At 47.0% G+C, this 10,378-nt stretch overlaps 2 protein-coding genes across 2 annotated transcripts; both read right to left on the bottom strand.

Annotated features, from left to right (window-relative positions):
- Positions 1-2,376: 2,376 nt before the first annotated feature.
- On the bottom strand, positions 2,377-4,154 carry LOC100825856 (metacaspase-1). The gene is made up of 3 exons (XM_003557745.4): positions 3,720-4,154; positions 3,176-3,515; positions 2,377-3,076 (listed from the first exon to the last, which is right to left on the bottom strand). Exons 1-3 carry the CDS (start codon positions 4,069-4,071, stop codon positions 2,683-2,685), a joined length of 1,086 nt encoding a protein of 361 aa, XP_003557793.1. The 5' UTR covers positions 4,072-4,154; the 3' UTR covers positions 2,377-2,682.
- Positions 4,155-7,860: 3,706 nt separating this feature from the next.
- On the bottom strand, positions 7,861-9,558 carry LOC100826480 (metacaspase-1). Its single transcript, XM_003557747.3, has 3 exons — positions 9,025-9,558; positions 8,601-8,919; positions 7,861-8,510 (listed from the first exon to the last, which is right to left on the bottom strand). Exons 1-3 carry the CDS (start codon positions 9,380-9,382, stop codon positions 8,120-8,122), a joined length of 1,068 nt encoding a protein of 355 aa, XP_003557795.1. The 5' UTR covers positions 9,383-9,558; the 3' UTR covers positions 7,861-8,119.
- Between the last annotated feature and the right edge of the window lie 820 nt (positions 9,559-10,378).

Genomic DNA, 10,378 nt, shown 5'->3' with positions numbered 1-10,378 from the left:
ATCGATCAGATAAAGGGCGACGCTGCTTGCGCCCAACCGAAGCTACGGAAGAAAGGCGAGTTGGCAAGTTCTGAAATTTGCAGTCCGTAACACATAGTCATTGGACAAGTTTTCACCGTAAAAGGAAGAAGAAAAAGATCAGCTTGAAGTTTCTTTTAAGACATGTTTGTCTATCTAATACTCTCTTTGTTCCTATTTTGAACATCTCCAATAATACTGTTTGGTTAATTTGCCAGAAACTTTTGATGATATGTCAACTGTCAAGTATTAAATGAAGAGAAAGAAACAATCCTTGCACAAATTCTAAGGTCCAAACATAGAGTAACTTTGTATTTTATCTAATCCCTTATTGGACAAGTTAGACGCTTATTGGGTAGTTGTACGAGAGCATCTCCAACAATACGAGGTGCTAGTAGTGTGGCATTAACACATCAACGGTTGAGTTACGCGGTTCAAGAAAAAAACCTAAAATAGGTCTAGATAAATGTAATATTTCGGCACTTAATATGGGACGGAGGGTGTAGATGAAACCAGATGGAACAATTTAGCCTACCAGAAACGATACTAACACAAATTAGTTGTTCCAGGCATCCTTGTTACTCACTATGTTCCTTAAATTAAGGCCTATATTGTTGGCTTTGACTGAACCTTTGACCAAAAATTAGTCTTTTAATATATAAGTTTTGTGTGATAAAATTGATATCACTGTATTCGTATTCACAAGTACTTGTTTATAGTTATAATATGTATCACACGTCAACAGAGTAATCTTTTATCAAATGTTCGGTCAAAGAAAACAATATACGCCATAGTTTAAAAAACGGAGGGAGTAGCCAGGAGGGACCTACCAAAACCACTGGATCCATCCTTTTGCTTCCAATTTCATCCATCTACCCCAAAATTATCCTCCTTCCCATAGTTTATTGCCGCGGGTTCCTCCTGCTGTACCATGTTAGACCTCCCCTGACGGACTGCCGCCGGAGTTGGCTCCCCACCAGCACCCATGTCTCGCATCAAGAACAATCTTGCGGGGACGCAGAGAAGTAGCACGGACGACGCTCTGCTCGGGACAGCCATACGAAGGCTTCTTCACAGCAGTACACCGGCGCCGCACTGCTTCCTCCTTTGTAGTACAACGGCGCAGCCACGCCGCCTCCTCTGTTGTACTTCAAGTATTAAATGAAGAGAAAGAATAAGATTGTGAGTAGATTAAGAAACAACCCTTGCACAAATTCTAAGGTCCAAACATAGAGTAACTTTTTATTTTCTCTAATCCCTTATTGGACAAACTAGACGCTTATTGGGTAGTTGTGCGAGAGCATCTCCAACAATACGAGGTGCTAGTAGTGTGCCACTAACACATTAGCAGTTGAGTTACGTGGTTGAAGAAAAAAAACCTAAAATAGGTCTAGATACATGTAATTTCGGCACTTAATATGGGACAGAGGGAGTAGATGAAACCAGATGGAACAACATAACCTACCAGAAACGATACTAACACAAATTAGTTGCTCGAGGCTTCAATCGCTTTAACCAGCTGCTGGGTTGTAAGGATCATCTCATATCTCTTCTTCGGCCCATAATAGCAAAATTCAACCTCTTGGCCTCTGCCCCAAGCCACCGTCTTCCCCAACTCCTCTATGAAATTCGGCATTGTGATCTCCGTTGCCCCTACTTTCAATTTAACCACGAAATCCAATCCAATCCAATCCGAACCTTGCTGCTGTCATCTAGCCTACCTTCACATGGATGAAATTTCACTGCCACTATCTCTTTATTTTCCCCAGGTTCAATCCTACGCGACAGCACAAAATTGATCGATTGCAGCAGGGCACCATGAAAATCCTACCTAAAGGAATGAAATTCAGGGTACACGGGCAAGAAATTACCTCAATTCTTCTTCTACCGGTGGTTCCATCTCTCTAATCGTGCTCCGGCTACGAACCCTAGAAAAGGGGATCGAAAGAAATGTAGCTCATGAACTCAACTGAGAAAAATGGACTGTCCTGGGGGATGATTCACTCACCGACGAAGCTCGTTTGCGCCTAGTTCGCCCACGCCGCAGCCGCCTTCCCGCCGCCGCCGCCGCTTTTCTCTCGTCAGGGGCTAGGGCAAGAGCTCGGCCAGGAAAAACAATCGACGACGTGGCAAGTTGGTGGGACCCACTTCCTATCAACAAAACAAGCACATGACCAAAACCAATGTGCAAGTTGGTGGGACCCACCACTGTCTTATGCCTCCTTAACTCTAACAGCTCTTGTCTCAATCTTCCCCGCGCGACGGTTTTGGCCTTTTGCCAAAAGCCCCAAAAGTTCAATTTCAGCTATCCTCCTAGACTCATGGTGTTCATTTCGTCTCTTTTTTTTTACTTTAAACTATAAGAGCTGCGCGATTGCAGTCCGACAGTATATAGATATATAATTTTTACAAAATGAGACACTGAATTGCGACCTTCGAGGATCGAACTCTAGTGGGCTGCCAGCACACCTGGCTGGCTGACCACCCGAGTTATGAGTTATGGTTGTTTCTCTCGTCCGTAAGTTCACTAGGCTTCGTGTTTGCCACGACATGCAGGTTCGGGACGAGGGATTGGCCCTCGTTATTTATAGTTGAACTACTAGGGTCAACTTGAGTCACATGTGGCAGCACTGGCATTATTAAGCCGCAGCTGGGGTAGCTTTATTACATCACAAATTTGGTCTGATTGATGTCGAACTTCTCGGACGAAGACAGCTGCGGCTCCTGCACTCCGCTGAAGTTGACCACCTGTCGGACGAGCGAGCAGATGGGCGCGGGGAGGTTGCAGTTGACCCGGCTATCACCGTTGCGCTCGCGGATGATGGTCTTGATCGTGGTGAGCAGCTGGGCGTAGGTGGGCGTCTGCTGCGCGAACAGGGCCGCCGTGAAGAAGCTGTACGTCAGGGCTCCCATGCCCACCGGCTGCTCACCGCCGACGTCCCCTTCCACCGAAAACTGCGTGTCGGCGCAGCCGCTGATGAGGATCGCCGTTCCGCCACTCGTGTGCTTCCAGGCGCCCGTGGGAGGGCGGTTGTCCTTCCATTCAGGCTGCCCGTTCCTGCAGAATTAATGGTAAAACAGCCAATTAAGGTAACACAACAACAAGTACAGTGGCCTAAGGTTGTATGGTGCGTCGCGCGCGCGCGTGTGTGTTTACTTTTTGATCCTGCAAAGGTTCGGAAGATCGAGGACCGTGCCGCTGTGGCAGGCGTCGATGATGGCGTGGAGCTTGACGCCGTGCACGAGCGGGCGGACCAGGGCCTCGTTGATCTCGTCGTCCCGGATGTCGTGGCTGTAGTCTTCCGGGTCCGAGTCGAGTGGGCAGATGAGCTCGTCTTTGCCGTCCAGCTCGTCGCCGTCTTCGTCCTCCACCTGGCCGCCATGGCCGGAGAAGTGGAACACGAGGGAGTCCCCCGAGCTGCAGCCATGCACCAGCCACCGCATCGCCAGCAGGATGTTGGACTTTGTTGGCCTCCTGTACAGGTCCTCCTCCTCATCTGCGCCAAGCAAATTTTTATCTTTACAATAAAAATGACTGTGCATCGTTTATGCAGAGGCCGGGGCTTCCACCCTTTTTCGAAAAAAAATCTACGCCAAGCAAAGCAGCACAAGAGCAAACGTATGCGTATGTACGTGCGTGCACTTGTTGCAGAGTCCAAGGCAAAAATTAATAGAACGTAAAACGCGCACAGTTGTTTTACCGGTAAGGACGAGGATGGACTGTCTTGGGAAGCCGTACTTCTGAGTGAGCAGGAAGGTCATTCCCTTGACGTCGTTGATGGGGCCGCTCAGCTCAGGCAGATCCGTGTCCGTGTACTTGATGCCGACCAGGAGGGCGCGCTTGTCGCCGTGGACTCTGGGGTAGCCCGCCTCCCGTATCCTCGGCGGCGCGGCCGGCCTCGCGCCGCCGCCGCCCATTCTGCCGAACACGTTCATGACCATGCCGACGGCGCCGCGCCGCTCTACGCGCGTCACCCTGCGGCAGTGCGGGCACTCCACGGTGCGCGCGCCCCGCGGGACAACAAGGTACACGTTGCATTGGCCGCACTCCATGTGTCCTAGCTGGTGATCAAGGCTATAGCTACTTTACTTGCTTTGGCCTATTTCTCTTGACCTGGGTGCCTCTTCCGTCTCTCGGCTCCATGTCCTTTTTATAGAGCCAAAGTGGACCGAAAACGAGCACAGATTTGCAGAGACATTAAGCATTTTAGCAGGAACATATATCCCTGCGGATGCATGCGTCTTCCTTTCAAAATTTATTACTAGTAAACTTTTTTTGAGAATCACATGCATTGCAGCATGATGAACATTAAGAAACGGCATGGAGGAGTCAGTGGGCACAGGATTCTGGAAACAGAACCAATAAACCACCACATTCATCTTTTCTCAATGGAACGTGAGAGGTAAGAACGCAAGGTTCTCGGTTGAAATGCAGAGATCAGTCAATGATTGCAATTAATTAGCACTATATGCAGGCTAGCTAGGTTCTGTGCCTTGGCTACTCATATCATTGCAAGCACTATGCCCCTATCTGCCAGTGCTTTGCTTGTGTAGAATCACAAGGACGAATACGGTTCATATTCTGTTGGGGCAGAGCAATGAATAAAATTTTTTCCGAATGGCTTTTCTTTTATCAAATTTTGAATTCGCCTTTTTTTTCTTTCAAAAATGATTATGCATTTTTTTTACAAATAAATGATTATGTATTGCGTGTATGTAATACTGTAAATACAACAAAAAAAATTAGTGGATGCAACAGTATATCCTAATTTGAGGTCGTATGTTTATTTGTGGCTTAGATTCAAATTTCTCAAGAAAATGAGATTTCTTGTTCCGTAAACCGAATATACTGCCCGGTAACTAAAGTCTTGGTTTTTTCGAAAAGGGGATGGCCTCGGCCTCTGCATGAAAGTAATGCAATCAATTATTTTACTGCAAAGTTAATGCATTTCAGCTAGAGTGATTTTACTGCAAAGTTAATGCATTTCAGCTAGAGTGTTCATGAATCAACTAAAGCCTTGTACAGTTACAACTGGCGAAACTATCCAAACGATACATGCAGAGGCTTCACACAAATTAATATCTGTGTACGTTTTGCTTTTGAGAAGCCGAAGCCAATTTTACTCTAGATAATAGAATCAACAGTGCCTCTGGTTTTTGAGAGCCCCATAATGTTCTATTATTCGTCCTGTCCTTCAGTAAAATTAATATGAAACAGCGCTACCGATTGGGGATTTGGAGGGTGAGACAGGGAGTGGGTCAATCGGCCAGACAGCTAGTATGCTGGGTCGAGGTAAAGCGATTTTTTTACCGGAGCCGGTACCTACTAGATTTTAATCGTCCGTTAATATGCATCAAGATTCACGCTAGCTCTATATGGGTTCTGTGAAGGCACGGAGAATCTCACGATTTGGCAGGACATGAGGCCCAGATGGTTGCTTTTGGAATGGTCGCTGGTTGGGATTGGCCTGGTTTAGTACTATACTAACATATTTTGATAGTTGCACAAATTATTTGATGGTCCAAACGAATTCAGAATTTGATAAAAATTTCAAGTTTTGTTTAAAATGGCATTTTCAACCTATAGAAAAAGTTTCAAAAAATTTCAAACAATTTCAAAATCTTGTCGATCTCTGCCGATACTAGCACGACACTAGCACGTTTTGATAGTTGTAAAAATTATATGATGGTCCAAACGAATTCAGAATTTGATGAAATTTTGAGGATTTGTTTAAGATGGTGTTTCCAACCTACAAAAAAAGTTTCAAAAGATTTAGAGCAAGTTCTGAATGAAACTTCCATTGAAACATTACTGTCTCAATGAAACTTTCACATATAATTTCAATGGTTGCGGTTGGGGAAACTTTCATTGAAACACTATTGTTTCAAGCGACAAAAGTTAAACTTATTCTTGTATGATTCAAATTGTATAATAAAGTTGCATTAAGACACCGATGTTTCAATCAGCGATCCTTGCGACACTAATGTTTCAATGAAAGTTTCATTTCGAATTTGCTCGATTTTTTTTAAACTTTCGTTAAAACATTAATGTTTCAATCGGTATTCTTATGTGATTGAAATTGTATAAGAAAGTTTCATTGAGACATCTATGTTTCAATTGGTAATCCTTGCGACACTAATATTTCAATGAAAGTTTCATTTCGAACTTGCTCCAATTTTTTTGAAACTTTCCTCAAAACATTAATGTTTCGAACGACATTCCTATGTGATTGGAATTTATAAGAAAGTTTCATTGAGACACCATTCCTATCGGCATTCTTATCTAATTGAAATTGCATAGGAAAGTTTCATTGGGACACCAATGTTTCTATCGGCAATCCTTGCAACACTATTGTTTCAATGAAAGTTTTGTTGTTGTTCTTGACAACAATTAGAGTAAGAGGTGCCAATGCTCGATGGCACAAGTGCGGGTATAAAAGTAGAGTGTGTACGCCGGCCTTATAGCGAAGGTCGCCGTACATTTGGACAAGTTGACACGTCGATATTTTTTGAATAGGTTCGATCGACCCTGCGGGTGCGACTTAATCCTATGTTAGGAAAGAATTCGAGGGGGTTGTTAGCCAAGGGCTTGGGCCGAGCGGATCTTCCCAAGAAACCTTTTGGCGAGAGATTCGTCGGGGCCGCCTCGTACTTGGACCGAACGCGTTTTTCCAAGTATCGAGATTAGGATACCCTTGGAACTCTAACCCAACCCCTTCTCCTTCGAGCCCGTGCCAACCAAGGTTAGCTCGGAGCCTTGAAATTAGAGTCCCCTAAAAGGCTTCCTCGAGGCCGATCGACTTTCAGTCGAGAGCGGCGCGCGAGAGCGAACCTTAGAGGGAGCACTATAGCCCTCTCTCCTTGAGTTTATTCAAGTAAGAGTGAATGGTACATGCCCCCATGGGGAGTATTTATAGCCTAGGTGTTCATGACAAAAGACCATGGCTATCTTTGAGAGAGAGAGAAAAGTGAGGGCAAAATGGTAAAAGTAACTCTTTTGGTCCATAACTTTTGTGTGCACCAAGAGGGGGAAGTGAGGGATGGTCCATGGACCAAAAGTCTCATCCCACACCTTTTTTGCCCCTACTCTAGCTCATTTGACCATTTGACCATGGCACGAGAGATTTGATTTGTTGACTTGTCTTCCTTTGCCACGTAGAATTGACCGTACCACGTGGACGTCTTGACTCGTGCTTGGGAAACGTTGACTTGGTCGTCGCCACGTAGGATTTACGGTCCGGCCCATAGAAGGATTTTATTTTACTACAACAAGTTTCATTTTGAATTTGCTCCAAATTTTTTGAAACTTTTTCTGTAGGTCAGAACCAACATCTTAAACCAACCATCAAATTTTCATCAAATTTTGAGTCCGTTTGGACCACCAAATAATTTGTACAACTATCAAAACGTGTTAGTGTAGTACTAGTATCGGTGGAGATCGGCTGAGATTTTGAACTTGCTCAAAACTTTTTGAAAATTTTCATCAAATTTTGAGTTCGTTTATACCCTCAAATAATTTGTGCAAAAATCAAAATGTATTTGTATATCGTTGCCTTCCCCAACCAGCAACCACGTCGCATTTAGGGCCCTGAGATCCATGTCTGGATAGCTAGCTATAGCCAACAAAAATCTACGGAACCTGAAAACAAAAAACGAATATCGAACGAGAGGATGAATGCTCCGGTAGGTACCGGCTCCGGGAAATTAGAATTTTCGTGGGCCGACGTTCGACGGCCAGACATTGCCGATGCGAGTCCCTGACCTAGCAGGTGGGGCCGGCGCACGGGAGCCGGACAGCGGAGCCGGCGTGTGGTTGGGTGGAGCTGTGGAAGCGGGCGGCACTATAGAAATTATTCAAAGTAAACTCCAAATTAGAACACGATTTTGAAAGAGTAGGTTACATTCCAGGGTATATGCTACGAGTGTTTGTTGTTGGGTAGCAGCCCTGTAAGTAGGCCTACGACAAGGAACTAGTCCTGCGACGCCTAGTTTTATTTGCACACCGGTCACCTTGTTGAAAAGTCTAACAAGATGGAAATTATTCAACGAGCATTAAGCTGGCATTGCTGCAGTAGGCTCTAGAAGCGCGCGCATGGTTAATTTATAGCACAAATGTCTTCCGGTTGATGTCGAACTTCTCTGAAGAAGACAGCAGAGGCATCTGCACGTTGTTAAAGTTGACGACCTTGCGGACAAGCGCGCAGATGGGCGCGGGGAGCTTGGAGTTTATCCGGCTGTCCCCGTTGACGTCAGCGATGATTGCCTTGGTCGTGGCAAGCAGCTGGCCGTACGTGGGCGGGCGATGCGCGAACCACGCCGCCACCACGAAGCTGTACGTCAGTGCTCCCATGACCATCGACTCATCGTCGCCGTAACCATCGTTGGAATCTTCATCGTCCCTGCAGCCACTGATCAGGATCGCGTGACCGCCGCTCGTCTTCTTCCAGGCCCCCGTGGGAGGACTGTGATCCTTCCACTGGGGTTTCCCGTTTCTAAAAAATAGATGCGTGTTAGTGTAATGGTACCGATCCAAGTACAGCAGGTCGAATGGCCGGTCTGGTTTACTCAATTTTGTACTCTACTTTTTTATGTCGCAAAGGTTGGGGAGATCGAGGACGGTGCCGCTGCGGCAGGCGTCGATGATGGCGTGGAGCTTGACGCCGGGCAGGAGCGGGCGGACGATGGCCTCGTTGATCTCGTCGTCCAGGATGATCCCGTCGAGCGCGCAGATGGCCTCATCCTGGCCGTCCAGCTCGTCGCCGTCTTGGTCTTCCGCCTGCGTGCCGTGGCCGGAGAAGTGGAACACGAGGGAGTCCCCGGAGCTGCAGCCGTGCACCAGCCATCGCATCGCCAGCAGGATGTTGGACCTTGTTGGCTTCCTGTGCGGGTCGCGCTCCTCATCTAGTTAACAGAAGGAAGGAGAAACAAAAAATGAGAGACGTGTCAACTCTGAATAATAATAAAACTGCGGGAGTTCTGGATGTATGCGACCCCTTATGCCCTTACCGGTGAGGATGAGGATGCAGTCGTTTGGGAAACCGTACTTGAGGTTGAGCAGGAAGCTCATGCACTTGACGTCGTTGTTGGGGCCGGGCAGCTCGTCCTCCCTTCCGGCGTAGTTGATGCCCACCAACAGGGCACGCTTATTACCGTGAACCGGCGGGTAGACGGACAGTCTGGGCGGCGCCGCCGCCGGTGGCTGCGGCCTCGTGCGGCCGCCCCAGCCTATGTTGGGGAACACGCCCCTGACGAAGCCGGTGGCGCCGCGACGTTCGACACGCGTAACCCCGTGGCAGTGCGCGCACTGGACGCTGCTCGCGCCCCGCGGGACGGTGAACCATGCACCGCACTGGGCACACTCCATATATATGGCTCGCTGTGGCTTAAGCTGCTTGCTCTGCCTGGTGCTTGCCTTGTCCTGCTTGCCTTACTTCAGTGTCTCAGCTCCATGCCCCCTTTTATAGAGCCAAATCGTACGGCCAACGCCAAAGATTTGCATCGGCATTGAGCATTTTTTGCACCATCGTTCTTGGGTTTCCCTTTGCTAATTTATTTCTGGAGGATCGCATTCAACGGCACGATGGTCAATATATTAACAGACGGCATGGAGGAAGTGGGCACAGGATTCCAGGAACCACTACCACAAATGCCACATAGTGGCATTCTGCGTTCAAGTTCAGAGCTTTGCTTCCTCAGTGTTTGAACGCTCATTTGATTTGCCCTAGAGATTAATCAGGGCAAGGCGGTACTACTATATGACTGCGAGCACTGTTTGCAAATTGCGAGCTAAGAATGTCACGTGCATGTGCTAGCGGTATCTTATATCATTGCCAGCACTGTCTGCTACTTTACTTTGTTGGAGGTGTGGATCAGGAGGAATATTGTTCATGTTCTGTCGGGGCAGAGTATTGAATAGGAATTCAATTAATTTGAAGGTCCCTTCCAAAAAAGATTAATTTGAAGGTGGACGGAAACAGGACCCGAGAGATCGTCGAAACATTGCTCGAATCAGCGGGAAACATGTGAACAGCATGTTATCGCGCACAGCCGTAAGAAATCCGAACAACACTCGGTATTTTGGTATTGTCCGGAGATTTCACCGTTGGATCGCGATGAAATTCCACAACGTCGTAGAAGACACAATTCCGAACATTCTCACCGGAGGTATCGTCGAAACAGTTCTCGAGACAGCGGATACCTTGCGAGAAAAAGGAGGTAGGAGGAAGGAAATAGCAGGCGATGGGAGAGCAAAAGGAAGAAGAAAGAAAAGCCTGAAAAAACCTTCTAAAGTTTGGGGAGGGGGGGTCTATTGAATTAAGGCTCTAGAGTGAACAGATCAAACTCTCCACGGAGGCAGGGA

The sequence above is a fragment of the Brachypodium distachyon genome, chromosome 1, assembly GCF_000005505.3.
Source record: "Brachypodium distachyon strain Bd21 chromosome 1, Brachypodium_distachyon_v3.0, whole genome shotgun sequence".
Classification (NCBI taxonomy): Eukaryota; Viridiplantae; Streptophyta; class Magnoliopsida; order Poales; family Poaceae; genus Brachypodium; species Brachypodium distachyon.
The sequence above is the reverse complement of the archived record's forward strand: the minus strand, read 5'-3'. Positions and strand labels throughout refer to the sequence as shown.